This window comes from Aspergillus steynii, assembly GCF_002849105.1.
Source record: "Aspergillus steynii IBT 23096 chromosome Unknown P170scaffold_3, whole genome shotgun sequence".
NCBI lineage: Eukaryota > Fungi > Ascomycota > Eurotiomycetes > Eurotiales > Aspergillaceae > Aspergillus > Aspergillus steynii.
This window is the reverse complement of record NW_020194400.1, coordinates 782,251-799,417: the sequence shown is the minus strand read 5'-3', so window position 1 is coordinate 799,417 and position 17,167 is coordinate 782,251. Positions and strand designations below refer to the sequence as shown.

The 17,167-nt window shown below is 53.0% G+C and overlaps 8 protein-coding genes across 8 annotated transcripts; 5 read left to right on the top strand and 3 right to left on the bottom strand.

Moving 5' to 3' along the window:
* Positions 1-371: 371 nt before the first annotated feature.
* Positions 372-2,194, bottom strand: P170DRAFT_354000 (putative CECR1 family adenosine deaminase; the record flags this gene model as incomplete). Its single annotated transcript, XM_024844004.1, has 2 exons — positions 372-1,981; positions 2,071-2,194. 2 exons carry the CDS (start codon positions 2,192-2,194, stop codon positions 372-374), a joined length of 1,734 nt encoding a protein of 577 aa, XP_024705456.1.
* A 2,448-nt stretch (positions 2,195-4,642) lies between these two features.
* Positions 4,643-6,633, top strand: P170DRAFT_445526 (NupC/NupG family nucleoside CNT transporter; the record flags this gene model as incomplete). The annotated part of the gene is made up of 3 exons (XM_024850719.1): positions 4,643-4,959; positions 5,034-6,282; positions 6,349-6,633. The coding sequence occupies 3 exons, from the start codon at positions 4,643-4,645 to the stop codon at positions 6,631-6,633; spliced, it is 1,851 nt and encodes a 616-aa protein (XP_024705455.1).
* Positions 6,634-7,478: 845 nt separating this feature from the next.
* On the bottom strand, positions 7,479-8,627 carry P170DRAFT_508370 (putative ubiquitin conjugating enzyme (UbcK); the record flags this gene model as incomplete). Its single annotated transcript, XM_024854566.1, has 3 exons — positions 8,055-8,627; positions 7,642-7,974; positions 7,479-7,584 (listed from the first exon to the last, which is right to left on the bottom strand). The coding sequence occupies exons 1-3, from the start codon at positions 8,159-8,161 to the stop codon at positions 7,479-7,481; spliced, it is 546 nt and encodes a 181-aa protein (XP_024705454.1). The 5' UTR covers positions 8,162-8,627.
* On the top strand, positions 8,221-9,158 carry P170DRAFT_137347 (uncharacterized protein). The gene has a single exon (XM_024842446.1). The coding sequence runs from the start codon at positions 8,484-8,486 to the stop codon at positions 9,111-9,113; it is 630 nt and encodes a 209-aa protein (XP_024705453.1). The 5' UTR covers positions 8,221-8,483; the 3' UTR covers positions 9,114-9,158.
* A 51-nt stretch (positions 9,159-9,209) lies between these two features.
* Positions 9,210-11,039, top strand: P170DRAFT_404946 (putative serine/threonine protein kinase; the record flags this gene model as incomplete). The annotated part of the gene is made up of 2 exons (XM_024846561.1): positions 9,210-9,295; positions 9,368-11,039. 2 exons carry the CDS (start codon positions 9,210-9,212, stop codon positions 10,890-10,892), a joined length of 1,611 nt encoding a protein of 536 aa, XP_024705452.1. The 3' UTR covers positions 10,893-11,039.
* Positions 11,040-11,203: 164 nt separating this feature from the next.
* On the top strand, positions 11,204-13,855 carry P170DRAFT_380558 (uncharacterized protein). Its single transcript, XM_024845533.1, has 2 exons — positions 11,204-11,548; positions 11,640-13,855. The coding sequence occupies exons 1-2, from the start codon at positions 11,506-11,508 to the stop codon at positions 13,595-13,597; spliced, it is 2,001 nt and encodes a 666-aa protein (XP_024705451.1). The 5' UTR covers positions 11,204-11,505; the 3' UTR covers positions 13,598-13,855.
* Positions 13,856-14,477: 622 nt separating this feature from the next.
* P170DRAFT_404938 (3,4-dihydroxy-2-butanone-4-phosphate synthase RIB3) lies at positions 14,478-15,737 on the top strand (the record flags this gene model as incomplete). The annotated part of the gene is made up of 3 exons (XM_024846560.1): positions 14,478-14,541; positions 14,613-14,730; positions 14,837-15,737. The coding sequence occupies 3 exons, from the start codon at positions 14,478-14,480 to the stop codon at positions 15,348-15,350; spliced, it is 696 nt and encodes a 231-aa protein (XP_024705450.1). The 3' UTR covers positions 15,351-15,737.
* A 12-nt stretch (positions 15,738-15,749) lies between these two features.
* On the bottom strand, positions 15,750-17,150 carry P170DRAFT_435335 (transcription factor TFIIE subunit TFA2). Its single transcript, XM_024848913.1, has one exon. The coding sequence runs from the start codon at positions 16,881-16,883 to the stop codon at positions 15,990-15,992; it is 894 nt and encodes a 297-aa protein (XP_024705449.1). The 5' UTR covers positions 16,884-17,150; the 3' UTR covers positions 15,750-15,989.
* Between the last annotated feature and the right edge of the window lie 17 nt (positions 17,151-17,167).

Sequence of the window (17,167 nt, the reverse complement as noted above, 5' to 3'; positions counted from 1 at the left end):
CTTGGCGGTCTCGTGATACCTTCGTCAGCATTCACCAAAGAGCGCATGATGTGCTGGACTCCCACATGAATAACGGCATCTGCCAGAGGAACATCGATCGTCTGCGATGTTTCCCATCTCCGGTGGTCCGTATGATTAGTAGAAGCCGGATCAAAAACAGATTCAGATTGAGATTCAGAATCACAGTGGAGCCCTATGCAGAATGATGAGTAATTGTGCATTGCATTGTGAATCGGCCAATGGAATTCCCCACCGGTGACAACTATGGCATCGAAAGCGCTTCGTTTTCATTCTTATTAATTATACACTAGTATGGATCTCTCAAATGGCTACCCTTGCAAATGGCTCCTGCGTAGACCATCAGTCCTCATTCAATCGTCAAGATCAACCTCGGCATATTCCAGCGCTATCCACTCGCAGAACTTCTCGAAGTCCGCATACCACTCCTGCAACCGGGCTGCTTTTACCCCTTCGCCCAGGACCCCCTCGCGAATCCCCGACAGCCACTCTGCTGCCGGCTGATCTACGTAATTGCTCCACCGAATGGAATTCTCGATCAGAATGGCAAGGTCGGTGATCTCCAGGCGTTCAGGGCCTCGCAGCGCCCGCCAAAGCTCGGGAGTCAGTCCATTCCAGCCGTGTCCGAGGACGGCTTGGGAGTCGCTGCCGAGCGAGACGGGAACTCCGCGGGACAACAGAAAAGGAAGTGAATTGGCTCCGATCGAGTCTGTCAGACGATGGCGTCCGTTGGAGATAGGACAGCGCTCGACCAGGATTTTCTTCTCTTTGATCAGCTCGATGAGCATCGGATGCTCATAGAGCGATACTCCGTCGCCGATTCTCCGGGCGCCCAGCAGAATAGCGTCAAAAAGATTGTGGCTGGGACTCTCCCCATGGGTGGCACATTCCGATGCGTGGAAAAAGAAAGGTATGTCCACTCTCTCCTCGACACACAACTTTCGGAACCAAAACATCATGGGGACGAAATCCACAAGCTGTCCCTTGGAGCCTTCTTGCCCGACCCAGTCGAACCCGCAGATCACGTCGGGAAAGTCCTGCTTTGCCATGATACAGTTCATCATGCTCTCTGCCAAGTCTTGCTTGGATGAGATGCCTGTAGTTGTCCATATCACGCGAGCGCCATGGAATGATTTCCCTTCTTCCGTATTCTTGAAACGTCCAAGCTCCTCTTGGAACACCCCGCACCACTCAGCAAAGCCCTCCTCGGGCTCACCGCTCCCTTTCTTGTAAAAAGGGTACGAAAACTCAGTCCGTAGCTCCGCATACTTAACTCCGTCGTCGGCCAATTTTGCGAACAGGCGACGCAGGCCTGCACGTAAGATGGGCTCATAGCCAAGGAGTGAGGAAATCACAGACGTCGAACGGCGATAGGCATCCCAAACCGCGGCAGGCCCATAATTGTCGTGGGTGTAACCCGAGCGCTCGCGGAGCGGCACACAGCGACTCTTTAGCCAGTCACGAAATCCCTGTTCACCACCGTTCGGAAATGAAGAGGCCGCCGATTGGAGGCTCACGCGCACAGGAAAGCTATGTCCAGATGAAGTCCACAGGGCCGATTCATTTCCCGAGCTGCTCACAGCGCCAGATAGATATTGAAGGGTGAAGGGGGTTTCCTCGAGGCGTGATTGGGATGAGAGCGCTTCGGGCGCGACTATGTGGATGCCCTCCGTTGCGAGAGCCTGGTCGACTAGAAAGTCGGCATCAAACATGACATTCAGATGCGCATGCAGAAAGGAGCCTTTCGGCATCTTCTGCAGGATCTTCCAGAGCTCGCTAGTCTCCATCCGATCCCTAGCGTTGTGCAACCCATGGCCGGGGTGTAGAGCCTCCTCCGACACATGGCGATTATCATGGTTCGACAACGTGGGTTCTGTAGGCTTCAACTCCCGGTCGCGGATCTTGGACACGATCTTGCATGCTGTCTTGGCTAAGGGCGATAAGGACTTCCGTAGGGTAAAGTCTGGACCGAAGTGGTTAGTTCAGGAGAGGACGTGATGTCGTGCTGAATCCTGATCAAGAGCGCGAATCCAACCGGGGGGGAGGTCCCACCATGACGCTGCTTCTGCTCTTCCTCGATAAGAGAGTTGCGACCCTTGAGGTACTGCTGGATGAAGGGATCATCAACCTGGGGGATGCCCTCTTCGAGTTCCCATTCGACATCGGCGGCTTCCATCGTTGGAAATCGCGGGACAAACCAAACTATCCCAAGTTTAGGAGAAGGTCCGCAGAAGATCGGGGGGAAGCGTGGGCTAAGCTTGACCCCGCCCCGAGCAGGGGAGCGGCCTATAAGCCTATGAGCCTGTGGTAGCCCCATCCGGCGCAATCTTAACCTTATTAAGGGCTGGTCGAACGGGTTCGGAAGGCGGGCAATTAGCAGTTAGAGCCCTCCCCCGGATTGAGTCGACGGGGCCTAGACACCCACGAGGTTCTCTATTTACGTAGTATTCATTCTCGAGCTATCATATCACATGGAGGCAGTTTACAGCCGCTTCTTAGCCCCCTCTCGATACGAACCGCACCCCGCAAGAACGCCGGACTGGACTCACTTGGAGCTACGGCTGAGCACCGTTGGTACTTAATATATATAATCTATCACGATACTGGCCATATACCCATGACCTCGAATCTAGAATGAAACCGCTAACTACTTATCGATCAACGCTGGATACCCATTGGCCGAACAATGCCAGCAAATCGCCTATCGCGAGCCTCCTCGAACTAATATCTGACCCATATTATGTTGGAGCTGGACGTCCGGAGTTCAGCGGCGACAGATTCTGGAGAGCTGATAGCATTCCCGGCTGAACGTCTGTTAAATTAATACCAAGCCAACTAGTGGGAAAACCGGACCCCCCCGAGCCAAAAGTCCGAGAATTATCCAGCCCCCCATCGGAGAGAGCACAAAGGCTTATCACGTAGTATCATGCAACCCACGCTCGATGTGGCTTGAAGTCAGATATCCTGCCTCAGGGAGCTCCCGGGGAAGAACGTCCTCTCAGGGATATCAGGGTCGGAGTTCTCCGTGGCACAGAGCCAATAACAGAAACGGTTTATCATGAGGCCGCCCTCAGATCCTGGCATTCTTCGAGGTGGTTTGCTTACGGCTTGGCACCTGAATCGCGAGTGGCCACTGGAGGAGGCATGCTGTTGTAGGGCACACTACGGAGTGCTCCTACCTTTGTCCGGCTAGTGTCGGCCCTATTTTCCCACTCGAGCACTTCGAGTTCTTGGTGGTCGGCGTGAATAATTTTTTTTTTCTTTTCTGACTCCGTACTGCGTACTCCGTATGTGTGTGGCCTTTTCATTTTTCGCCTCTGTGGGTGCGTTTCGTCGTTGCGGGTTCTGATTCCGAAAAAACCTCGGATGCCGTTGGGTTAGCAGAGTGGATAAGAGTGGGCAGTTTGCCAGCGAGACTAGCAGAATTAGACTACCCTTCTATCAGTATCAGCAGCAGAGCGACCGATCCATCTCCGATAAGGATTCGCCTCCCCCAGGTCAGGCCGCGGACGTTGGCGATGCACCACGCCGACGAGATCTGAGTTCAAGGACGCGAAACCAAGCAGGCTAGCCAATGTAACGTGCTGCGATATTTTTCCCGTTTGGAACGAATGAAGCCGCAGAGGACGGCACACGACCGAATTCCTGGAGCGGAGACCCGCCGGGACTGGAAGCCCTCGTCGTTGATCTACCGCCAATCCAATGGGAAGCCGCGCCTTTAGTGCTGCAACAGTCTTATCGCTATGCTCCGATGGGGAAGGAAGAGTTTGCCATCTGGGCCCACCGGGTTGGTCTTTTTTTGTTTTTATTATTCACCCTGCGAGTTTTGCCTCCTCCCTTCTGGAGTGCATGCAGAACCCAGCCACTAGGATTGTTGGGGTTTGGCCACGGTCCGGACTGCCTGCATCGCACAGGACGAGGACGGCACACACGCCAGGGAGACACGGGGAAACAGGGCGTCGCACGGAGGAATTGGCATGATAATATTGACAGGCACAAATCACAATCCACGTGAAGGTGGAAGGTACAAGTGAAATAAAACCGACCAAAAAAATAACCAGATGCTTACCGTGGACCAGACCGCCGGAGTGGCCACTCGATTGGGAACGGGCAGAAGAAAAAATTCAAAAATCAAAATCAGAAAAAAAAAGAAAAAAAAAAAAAAAAAAAAAAGAAGCCTACAGCAAGTAAGGATGAGCTAGTTGCTGCGTAGTTAGTCTTATCCCCGCACACACTTGTCAACTGATAAGTTCGGGTCCTGAATCGTTGCCGGTCGAAAATTGTCCATCATGACCTTATCTCAGGTGGACAGGGCTATTGCCTAGGCGTTTTTCCTCCTTCCTTCTTTCTTCCATGCATCTTCCGTCTGACCACTTATCTATCTCACCTCGTCCGGTGTTGTCAAAGCTTTAAAGCTGCGGCTTCCTGTCGTCAATTGCCATTCCACCTGTTCGCCGATTTTTCACTCCCGGCTGCTCTGCTGATTGCAGCTTTTGCTTCACTCCATTTTTATTCAGATTTTTTTTTCTCCCCTTCGAGCACCCCATCTGCCCATATCAATCATCTGTCATTGGGGTTTGGATTGCCGAAGAAAGGGATCCATAGGGATCAGGTTCTCTGAAATATGGCGGACGAAAAAACTTCGGACGCGCCTGGCCGACAGGTCACCAGCATTGAAGTGACGCGGGCTGCAGATCCTGCCGCAACCGAACAGCGTCCCGGCTCCAACAATGCGGCAGCAGATGATATCATCTACACGAAGGAAGCCCATACCGAAAAGAGAGCGATTCCGGAGTCTAGCTCGCTAGATAGCACGGGGCAGAAGAAGAGCGACAAGGACGAGGAAGCTGGAGAAAGCTATCCCCAACGGACTTTCTACCGTCGGTATTCCAAGTACATCAAGCATGTGGTCTATGCTGTCATCTGGCTCTTGTTCACCGGGTAAGCCGCTCATTGCTCGTGGGGTGTGGTTGTCTTGGGTTCCGTGATAGGCTCATCTTTTCTCGCACTTCTAGATGGTGGATTGCAGGTCTTATCCTCCATCGACATGACCTGGGTTGGCTGATCCCCTTCTTGCTGTATCTGGCCATCACTCTGCGGATAATCTTCCTCTATGTGCCCATTTCGATCATCATGAGGCCGACCAAATGGGTCTGGAATCAAACCGCCACTCGATTTGTCGCCCTCATTCCGGAAAAGCTTCGCATCCCCGGTGCGGCTTTGCTGACCATTTCGGTCATCCTCATCGGCGCGTTCGCTTCGGAAGAGACCGTGGACAACAGCAGAGAGAACCGCGCCGTCAGTCTTTTCGGACTGGTCGTGTTCCTGTTCGTACTCTGGGCGACCTCGAGAAACCGCAAGAAGATCGTTTGGCACACCGTCATCATGGGTATGCTGGTGCAGTTTATCATTGCGCTCTTCGTGTTGCGCACAAAGGCCGGATATGACATCTTCAACTTCATTTCCACACTGGCCCGAGAGCTCCTGGACTTTGCGGGAGAGGGCGTTGACTTCTTGGTCGAGACCGGATTCTCGGCGAGTCATACTTGGTTCCTGGTGACCGTCATCCCTGCCATCATGTTCTTCGTGTCGCTTGTCCAGCTGCTCTATTACACCGGCATTCTCCAGTGGGCCGTCGGCAAGTTCGCCATTTTCTTCTTCTGGTGCATGCGCGTTTCGGGTGCCGAGGCCGTCGTTGCCGCTGCGTCTCCCTTCATCGGACAAGGAGAATCCGCCATGCTGATCAAGCCGTTCATTCCGTATTTGACCATGGCCGAGATCCACCAGGTCATGTGCTCCGGATACGCCACCATTGCGGGATCGGTGTTGGTGTCTTACATCGGTATGGGTGTCAACCCCCAGGCGCTGGTCTCATCCTGTGTGATGAGTATCCCGGCATCGCTGGCCGTCTCCAAGCTGCGCTGGCCCGAGGAGGAAGAGACCCTCACCGCGGGTCGTGTGGTCGTCCCGGAAGACGAGGAGAACAAAGCCGCCAACGCTCTTCACGCCTTCTCCAACGGTGCCTGGATGGGTATTAAGATTGCTGGCATGATCTCCGCCACCCTGCTGTGTATCATCTCCTTCGTGGGCCTGATTAACGGTCTGCTGACCTGGTGGGGTCGGTACCTGAACATCAACGACCCCGAGTTGACCCTCGAACTCATCCTCGGATACATCTGCTACCCGATCGCCTTCCTCCTGGGTGTCTCCCGAGACGGAGACCTCCTGAAGGTCGGCAAGCTCCTCGGCATGAAACTCGTCATGGTAGGTCCACCGCCATCACCTTATCCTACCTTCCTTTCTTTCTTCCACCGCTAACCCTCTCCGCAGAACGAATTCATCGCCTACGACGCCCTCCAAAACGGCGCCGAATACCAGGACCTCTCCTCTCGGTCCAAGCTGATCGTCACCTACGCGCTCTGCGGTTTCGCCAACATCGGCTCCCTCGGAAACCAGATCGGTGTGCTCGCGCAGCTCGCGCCCAGCCGAGCCGGCGACGTCTCTCGCGTCGCCGTCAGCGCCATGCTCACGGGTGCCATCAGCACCTTCACCAGTGCCTCGATCGCCGGTCTCCTGATCACGAACGAGGCGCAGTTCACGACGCCGACGACATAAGCAGCATTCACATCCATGCCATAGAGCATGTAAGAGCACTTGATTTGATTTAATTTGGTTTGATTTGCACGTTGAAAAACGAAAACAAAAGGCAAAGCAAAGCAAGAGAGGAACGAGAAAACGGAAAGAAAGGGAAAAAATAAATAATAATTTCTGCATATATGTATGTATGTTGTACATGGAACACATCTCTGCTTTATATCGACTCGATCGACCCTCTCCGGGTGGGATGAGTGAGTGAGTCACAGGCGGGTATTTCCGAGCGTTAATTAGCTGCATTGAAATCGCACATATCCACTCGACGTCTGATCCCTTTATACCCCGGTCTGCCGGTCTGCCGGGCGATAGTTGAATTTAAAGTTTGGTATTATACCAACACGAGAACCAGACCTATCCTTACATCAATGCCTTTGATACCCAGATATCACAGCTTGTCTTAAGGATAGAGAGGATGGTTTGTTGTAACCCACAAGATGATATGATTTCAAATGCGACTATCGAAGAAAAAAGAAAGAAAAAGAAACAGAATGCAATAAGCACACGACAAGTCGACAGAACTTGTCATCAATCACAGAAAACGAAGGGTATTTAATTCTGGGGACACGTTGCTTTCCTGTACTTTCGATTGCGTGATCCCGGTGAGAAAGGAAGAAAAACAGAAAACAGAACAAGCCCCAACACACAAAACTCCAAAATCCCTATATAACCAACCCCCCTAATGCATCGGGCCGTATCGCTATCCAGAGGAAGGGATACAACCCCAGACCAGACCCCGACTATGCAATGCAATGCATCCAAGTGAAACCCACTTGGTCTGCTCCTAACGCCCAAAAGACTATGATTCCTTACTCGATATCTTCGATGTCACGGTGTCTGGCGAGAACGTGACGCTTGAATTCCTCCTTGTCGGTGTCCCATAGCTCCGCGGCCTGGGCGTTCAAGGGACTCGCGCTGTTGGACTGGTTAGTATTCTGGGAATGTAACTAGTAGGGGAGTTTCGGGTCTCACTTATTTGGCTCTCCGAGCAAGCTCTGCAGACTGACAAGCACACTCTGCACGTTGTAGACGGCACTCCACTTGTCCTTCAAGATGTCCAGGCAGATACGGCCCGAGAAGTCGAAGTTGGGGTGGTAGATGGGCGTCTTGAAGAGGACGGTGGGCGGGGCATACGGATAGTTGCTGGGGAAAGAGAACGACAGCTTCAGTTTCAGGCCATCGTAGGGAGTATCGGCAGGTCCGGTGATTGTCGCCGTCCACGAAAGAAGGTTGCCGTCTGCGTCCGGGAAGGCGGAGATACCCGGGGAAGGCGAGAGCATCAGCTGCATGAGTTCAGCTTGAAGGCTGCAGAACGACGAGTAGGTTAGTCGACTGAGAATCCACTAGAAAGCTGTACCCAAAAAGGCACTGAGGTCTGCACAAACCGTTTGGTGACGCTTTGGCTGTCATTTCGCTGTCCCGCCGGGTTCAACTTGGACGCCTCAAGCGCATCGGGAGCGGAGTTCTGAGTGTCTTCCATGGTGTAGTCCATTCTGATCGATCGAGAGAGGGGGAGAAGTTGAGCACAGATGATCGGGACGCTTTTTGAAATAGTAGAGCGAGGGATTTCCGGGGAAGGTTGGAACGTCCGTTAGAGTAGCAAGGAAGGGTTGCTGTCTGGAATGACGGAACCGAATGCAGCTCGACTGTTGGCTGGAATGGACGGATCGACCCACTGAGAACCCAGAAGATCGAAATCAGAAAGGAGGGAGCGGGCAAGGAGAGGCTGGATGGATGGAAAGTGTACGGTGGGAAAGGAAAGCAGTAGCTGTTGCAGATGATGGATTGATGTCAAAGCCAGAGAGCAGCCGAAGATGATGAGGAGAGAAGGCCGTCTTTTTTGTTTACTCCACCGAAGAGGGAAAACGCGCCCGGGCAACGCTGGCCCGCATCTGACTCGTTCATCCGACCGGGTCAGTGTTGGCTCTGTTCTTTGCCTTTTGTCTCTCTCGAAATTTAAATTTAAATCCAAATTCAAATCCTATATTCCTCTTTGTCTACGTCCCCGGCAGGTGATCTGTCCGCCGGGGTTCCATGAGGAAACAAGCCAGGTGAATACTGGACAGGCCGTTGTGGCTAAAAATACCTACGCACCCTCCAGCCGGAGAAAAGATCATTGGCAGACAGCGGCGGCGGCGGGTCTCGATGGTTACTATGACCGACAGGAAGCCATGATGGTCTGTTGCATGCTGCGAATCAGAAGAAACAATTCTTTCTCTTTTACTCTGTATTCGGTACACTTCTCCTATCCTCTCTCCTCTGATCCCTCGCAAGACCGCGAGCCAAAAACCATGTTCTGTTCAGGCGTTGGAAATGCGCCCGGCCAGCGATCAACACATTACCCAGAGAGGATAAAGTGGCTCTCGCGTGCCGGCGCAGCGCGTTCCCCCGGCTTCCTCCCAGTCAGCAACCCTTGCTTTCAGCCTGCGAACACCGCGAGATAATGGCTCAAAGAGTTTTGTTTCTCTGAACGGACATTCCATCTGATTTCACATCCGGAATATTTATTTCGTCGGCTTCCTCGTGGCGCTCTGTTCACGATGCACCATTCTCAGCTGGCCCCGCTACCAAATGACCTGCCCTTTCGAATCGTCTCGAAGACAATCGGGCAGGGAGCCTATGCTTGGTAAGTCTTTTAACCCCTACGCTTGCTCTAGCATGATTTCGGTCTTTCTAACGTGTGTGCTATCCTGTGTAGTATCAAAAAGGCATGCCCCTCGCATACGGACAATCCCATCTTCGCCGTCAAGTTCATCCACAAAGAGTACGCCGCTCGACATGGAAAGATCAGTCCTCGGCAATTGCAGATGGAGGCGACGGTACACAAGCATATCGGAGACCATTACAATATAATCTCGTTCTTTCAGACCGGGGAGGACGATGTCTGGCGATGGATCGCGATGGAGCTGGCAGAAGGTGGCGATCTCTTCGACAAAATCGAGGCGGATGAAGGCGTGGGGGAAGACATCGCCCATGTATATTTCTCCCAGCTCGTCAGTGCAGTGGGCTACATGCATTCGAAGGGCGTGGGTCACCGAGACATCAAGCCGGAAAACATGCTCTTGACGGCCGATGGGAACTTGAAGATTGCGGATTTTGGCCTCGCCACCCTGTTCGAGTACAAGGGAGTGACCAAGCTGTCCACCACGTTCTGCGGTAGCCCTCCGTACATTGCTCCAGAGGTGATCTCTTGCAGCAGCAAAAGCCAGATCAAAGGCTCGGGCTACCAACCGGATCTGGTGGATATTTGGTCGTGCGGAATCGTTCTCTTCGTTCTCCTGGCGGGCAACACACCCTGGGATAGCCCCACGGAGAATAGCTACGAGTTCCATGAATACGTTACAACAAATGCACGCACAAGTGACGAACTATGGCAGAAATTACCGGTGGCTACTTTATCGCTACTGCGCGGGATGCTGAACATCGACCCCGGGAATCGGTTTTCGTTGGAGGATGTACGACGGCACCCCTGGTATACGCGACAAAACAAGTTCCTGTCTCCGGATGGGAGGCTCCGAGACCCGATTAACATGGCTACGACGATGTTTGAATCGCTACATATCGACTTCTCCCAAGATCCCCTTGCCTTGCGATCCCGTGGCGGTAGCTTTGGTCCCGAGCGAATGGATATGGGCGATGATCTCGATGCCGACCATAGAATCTCTTCCACGCAGCCTGAGATGCCGAGGGGAGGTATGCTGGTGGACTGGGATACTCCTCAGCTGGGCGATACGTTTTCCTCGACGCAACCCCTGGGAAAACCTCTCTCTGCCGACGATGTCTTGATCGCCGACACCTTAGAGGACGAACCGTCGATGTCGCAGTTCTCGCCTCATCCTTCCGTGCCATTAAGCCGTACTCAAAAGGCGCAGCGATTCCGAGACATCGTCCCGTCCCGACCGATGACCCGTTTCTTCTCGACGTGGGAACTCAAATTGCTGGTCCCTCTGGTCTGTGAGGCTCTACACCGGCTGGGCGTGCCCGTTCCCTCGGTTCCTGCCGTGTCGGCCGGGGACACCTCCGCAATGATACGCATTGTGACGCGGGACGGGCGAATGTGCTCCTTGCAGGGGAAAGTGATCATCGAATGCGTCTCCGAGGGTCTCTTCGAAATCGAGTTCATGAAGGTGAAAGGCGACCCTCTCGAATGGCGGCGTTTTTTCAAAAAGGCGGCCATCCTATGTAAAGATGCCGTTTTCAAGCCTGACGACTACGAGCCATGATTTTGCCGACTTCTTTTCAACGTTTCTGGATCTTCTTTGGTTTGGACTTCGTACTTTTTGTTTTCGTTTCATTTTCTTATCTCGTTAAAAGCTTTTTGTATGATTAATGCAATTCACGACGGATTGGGTACGCACTAGGGGGACAGGCGGGTCATCGGAGCCCGAATAGGGACAATTTGGTCAATGCGATGCTTATCAGCTGGTTTAAACGATATTGGATGCCCGTATAACTGAATCATCAGACCGTCCAAATGTTTGCTTTCCCCGACGGCGTTAGGAACGTGCCGAGAGAGCCGACTGTGTTTCGCCGGGACCCCCAATTTACCCACAAACCAGCAGGACCAAGGCCTTCCATGGACCCTAGGGAAGACCAGTAGCTCAGCTACCGGACGGCACAAGGACAACGCAGACCGCAAGACCCGAGCGCATCGAAGACCGTCGAAAAAGCACAACGATCTTCCTCCACACGCCGCCACGTGACGTAAGTCTAGACTTCGCAGATCGCGGGGGAAAGAAAAATGGATTTAAGACTTTGCTCGAAGAAAAGGCACCTCGTCTGATTCTTCCTCCTGCCCGGCCCGTTCCCAATGCTGGTTTGGCCACGGTTTCGCTCATGGAGAAGCTACCGGTCGAGATTCTCGCCAAAATAATTGACTGTAATTTACCCCAAAAAATGGCCGACTGTTTACCCCGCATGGTCGGCGTCCCCCAGGCCCAGATGTCACTAATATATCCTCCTCCCTTTAGTTCTCACCCCGCAGGAGCAGGTTCAACTTCAGTCCGTCTCCAAGCGGCTGTTCGGCGTCGCCCGCGACAATACCCTGTGGAGGCTCCACTGTTATGAGAAGTCATGGGCTGCCGTGGATGCTTCGCGTCCGGCTTACCGGCCCTCTGAGAGCTTAGCCGCCAATAACACCGCCTCGCTCAGCGTGCTAGGGCAGACGTCCCTGCGTTCGCTGATCCAGCCGCGCACCACACGCTTCGAAGGAGGCCAACCGCCCCATGCTCCGTCCTTCGCGGAACGGGCGAGAGCGGCGGCGGGATGGGACCCGTCTTCCGAGGGAGAGGATGTCGATTGGTACTCCGAGTATATCGCTCGGAATGGACCGCTGTCGTTCAACTGGATTCAGCACCCGTTTACTCGGGAAGCTGGAGGCAAGCGGAAGGATTACCGGGAGGCCAAGGGAATGGGGTTGTTGCGAGACTGGAGCTCTGCCAGGCAAAATAAGGTGATCGCGCCGCTAGATGATGGCAGTGTCTGCATTTGGGACCTCAACCATTCACATTCGATCGGGTCGCAGAATACCAAAGGCGATATTCTGGGTGTTAGTGAGCCGGGTATTCTGATGGTCGATGCTGCTCGGAAGAAGCAAAATTCCTCGGCAAAGTTGGCGCTGGAGTTTATCAATCTGGGCGAATGCGTGAGCGTGGATTCCATGCGTCGCAGAGCGTATCTGGCAGTTGGGAATGTTCTCAATGAAGTTGATCTGGAGACACTTAGGGTTATCTCGCAGCAACGATACCCTTGGTCTGTGTTTGCTTTGTCCCAGGAGACAGATTATTCGGTGCCGTTGACCTTGGCTACAACGCTGAGTATGCACATCTATGATGGCAGAATGTCGGCAGTGGAGGAGGAAGAGGCCATTAATTCCCGCTGTGAAAAGTCAACGCCCTCTCTGGTGCCCAAGTCACAACTCTACGCGCCTCCAGACTCTCCACTGCTACGACTCCAACCGAACGGCCAACCCCCTCATCGCATACGAAGCCCGGATCCGTCGGAGCCCGTTGACAATTACGCGCCGCTATTCCAGCCGGGACCTCTTTCACTCCTGCATCCTCCAGCGCCGCACCTGAATTCCATCTTTTTGGCAGGTCGCTTCCCGAGCATTCTACAATATGACCGACGTTTCTTCCCTCGACTGCAGAGCACTATTCACTCTGGTGGACGGCTGTGCGGGCTTGCCGCGGTTCCTGCTCCGCGATTCCCCGTTGTCTCCGATTCTTCATGGCCAAATTCACACCAGGTAGTCGCTTGCGGAGAGTATAAAGGTCGCGGCTCCCTGGAACTATACAATTTGACACCGTCAACCCGGAACGAGGGAGATGACCCGTCAGCGTGGTCATCTAATCTGGCACTAGTGCATCAGAACCGACAAAGTGCAGCCAGTTCGAAGGTGCTGTCGGTAGAATCCCATGGAACACGGATTGTTTATTCTGATGGAGACGGCAACGTCAAATGGACCGAGCGGGACGGACGGTCCGAAATCCGTCGGTTCAATATCAACACGTACAAGCCCCGTGGGAAGCCTACACGAACCCCAGCTGAACACGGCCCGGACTCTATCCTTGACGAGCAGGATGAAAACGAGACTGGCGGGTTGTGGGGCAATTCTCGATCTCGCAATGATGGCGAAGTGGCTCGCAAGATCCTCCCCACCGGAGGGAATTTGACAGGGGATGAGCTTCTCATTTGGACGGGAGAGCGCATCGGCCGTGTCAAGTTTTCCGACGTCGCTCCTACCGAGGAGGGTGAGGAGGACGATGAAGACTTGGGTATAGAGGGAGAAATGGATGATGCGACACGCGACGAAGTGCGCAAGAATCGGCGCGAGCATCGACGCCGAGAGGAGGAATATTCCTATATGATGCGCCGAGCGCTGGAACGACAGGCTGATGAAGTACGGCGAATCGGTGATCTGGGGTGAACTAGATATTATTCTGCTTCCCCGTATCCTCCGTCATTCTTCTTTTTATGCATCTACTCTCGGTAATCCGATTGGATTGACGGCTTCGGGATTTCTTTAGAAGGTCGGGTCAGCGAGGGCATTCTAACTATCCGGAATACTTCTGTACATAGCTTGTTATACTGGCGTCATCATCATGATGTTTATCTTGGTCTTTGCGACATTTCTTCCTCCGCCTATCTAACAGCCGATACACCGGAGGATCCGAAGATCCCTGTCAGTCCGTGCATTTAGCCTTGCTGCCCCAATTAAAAACAGAACCAAGATACCCATAGCAGTTAAGATATTGAGCATGTGAGATACTACCATTTCTATAGAAAAATGAAACCACAAACGGAATTTCCCGAGAAAAGTGAACGCATCTCGGATTTGCTTCGGCACCCGAATCGGCCCGGGAGAGCCGCGGTCAATCATGACTGGCATCTGACAAACCATTAGTGATCCAGGCCTTTGTCCCTTCCTTTCCTTTCTCTCCAAGTCTACCTCCAGTGAGACCCGTCATCATCGCTATACTATAACGCCCAAGAGTTGGTTCTAGATCCCAATTACTTAGCGACTCCAGAGAACCCGATATTGCGTGCGCATTTGCTTTCAGGCATCTTTCGCCACCTCCGATTCCTTGCGCCGCTACTAATTCGCGCTGTTCATTTTGACTCATTCGCCCTTCGTTACAACAAACTCAATTGTTCCACCTGCGGTCTTAGAATTGTGACTGGAGACACTTCTCATACCTGCAGTATCTTTGTTACGTCCAGAACCCGATATAACGACTCAAGCCATTGTTTGTGCTGTGCCCCGCGCCTAGTGAGGGGTTCATTTTATCGCAATTTATCAACCCATCATGCCTTCTCCGACCGAGCCTGTTCACCAATTTGATTCCATTGAGGATACAATTACTGCTTTTAGTGAGTAGTGCACACGAGCAGGTCATTCTGTGGTGCAGATAACCAGGATTAACCACGGCAATTGCACATAGAGAATGGAGAGTTCATAATTGTTCTCGATTCCCAAGACCGGGAGAACGAGGGAGACCTCATCATTGCTGCTGAGTCGATCACGGACGCTCAGATGGCGTTTCTGGTCCGCTATACAAGGTTGGAATTGCCCCGCGCCACTAGCTCTTGATTGCAGAGGAAGTCTCGGCGCAATAGCACACGTCCCTTTCTGTTCATAGTCATTAACCTGCGGAATGTTATACAGCGGCCTGATCTGCGCACCTATCACCCCCGCAATCGCTACCCGACTGGCCCTGCCTCAGATGGTCGTTGAAAACGCCGACCCCAAGGGAACTGCCTACACGATCTCCATCGACTCGAGCGACCCCTCCGTCACAACTGGTATCTCCGCCCAGGACCGCGCGCTCGCATGCAGAACCCTCGCCTCCCCGTCCGCTCGTATCGACGATTTCCGGAGACCCGGCCACATCATCCCCCTGCAGGCCAAGGCCGGTGGAGTGCGCGAACGGAGAGGACACACCGAGGCCGCGGTCGAGTTCTGTCGTCTGGCAGGGAAATCCCCGGCCGGTGTGATTGCCGAGTTGGTGGAGGATGGCGAGCTGACCGAGGGGGTTCCCGAGATCTGCGGAAACAATGGCATGATGCGCCGCGATGGATGTTTGAAGTTCGGGAAGAAATGGGGCATCAAGGTATGCACGATTGAAGATTTGGTGGAGTACGTTGAGAAGACGGAGGGTGTGACGAATGGGAAACATTGACTGGTGGGTTGAGTTGAGGTTTTATGAATTTCTTTTTCTTTCTCCCTCTTGTTCTTTCTTTGCATATAGTATATTGTTTTTCGCATTGTTTGACTGAGCTTCTCATACTCATGGATTTCTGGATAGTATTCGTTTCATACTTATCTTTTTTTAGAGCCATTTGATTAAACTGTGTTATTTCTTTGTGATATTTTCTTTTCACCTTCTTTCTGGGTTTCTTGCTACCTTCAGTCTTATCTCGTCTCCTCTCTTTTTTCTCATCTCTTGTTCTGTTGTCCCGGATAGAAAAGGACGAGACGACCGGGAGAAAATCGGAGTGGGAAAAAAGGACTGGTCTTCCGTTTGGGCGCTTTTAAGATAGAACAGAAATAGACAAAGGAATTTAACATAAATAATTGTCTTGGGTATCTATTTTTCACTATATGTTACATGATGCGACAACAGAAATTCATGAAAAGAACAGCATGATAGGGCATAATCGCAAAAGTCTAGTAATAGTAGCGATCTGGTAGAACGTCATTCCAGGTGTATAAGTCTCCCCTTTGAACGCCAAAGCATGCAATATGATAAAAAAAAAGCGTAGAGCACAAAGAAAAAAGCAAGCCGGTATTGTCGGATGCAGATTGGCACGGCACGGAATCATCGCTTGAGATGGGAATAATCCCTCAGAATACCCATCATATGAGTGTTAGTGGTCTTGCCACTGCGACGAGGCTTTTTCACCTTCCTATTTTCAACATTTGGCCGCGCCTTGACGACCTTGTTTTTGTTGGTGGGAACGATACCCGCCTTCTCCAGCTCCTCCTTGACGGTCTGCGCATCGGGGATCCGAATCTTCTCCCAGATCTGCTTGAACTCGTCATCGAAATGCTGGATCAGCGACGGATCATTCGCCCAGACCATCTTGGCATGGTCGTCCTTCTTGTTCCGCGTAACCAGAAGCTTCCCTTCCTTCTCCAGCTTGTTGATCGTCTCCTCCACATTCGGCCACCCCTCGCGCAGCTCCCTCACACTCATTCCCGCCCCGGTGGACTGAGCCTGCAGTTTCTGGAGCAGCTGCTCCGCCGAGCGAATGTTATGCGGAGGCCGGAACGCGAACGTGCCTTCATCATTTGCGCCGCGCGGGTCGAACATCACCTTCTCGTGCCGCTGCAGAATGCTGCGCAGAGCCTGCACGTAGCCCTGGTCGTTGGCACGGTGCTGCAGCGACAGGTACGAGACGATGTCGCCGAACTTGAGCGGCACGCCCTTGGATTTCATGTGCTCGATCGCGAAGATCACCTGCGTCATGATGTCCTTGCCCGTGCCGGTGTTGGCGGGCTGCGAGTAGACGATGTCCGCATCGTGTCTCTTTCGGCGCGGATCGCCGCCGGGGGTCGGGGTGGAGGCGGACGAGGGCACTTGCGAGCTGTTTGCGGAGGCGTTGGCGGGGGCGTTGTTGTTGTGCACGAATCGTCTCTGCTGGGGCATGCTCTTCGCATAGTCGACAACGCCAGCGTTGAAGTTCTTGAGCTGCTGCGAAAGGTGAGACATGGTTGCGGTGTTGGGTCCTCACACGACGGTGACGAGACGAGGGCCGTGGGAAGGGTGAACGAGGTTGGTGAGGTGAGGTATGGTGAGACTCGGCTCTCCCACCAAGGCCGTAGAGGAAGTTGGGATCTCGAGTATAGGCAAGCTGGTGGTGAGACAGAAAAGATCGATATAAGGCTTGAAGATGTGGTATGGCAGGACCTGACTGCCAGCGGTTGACAGAAAGGGTGTGGGAGAGAGAACGCCGGTTGGGATGTTGGCTGGTGCTTCAAGGTTGCTTGGGAGGA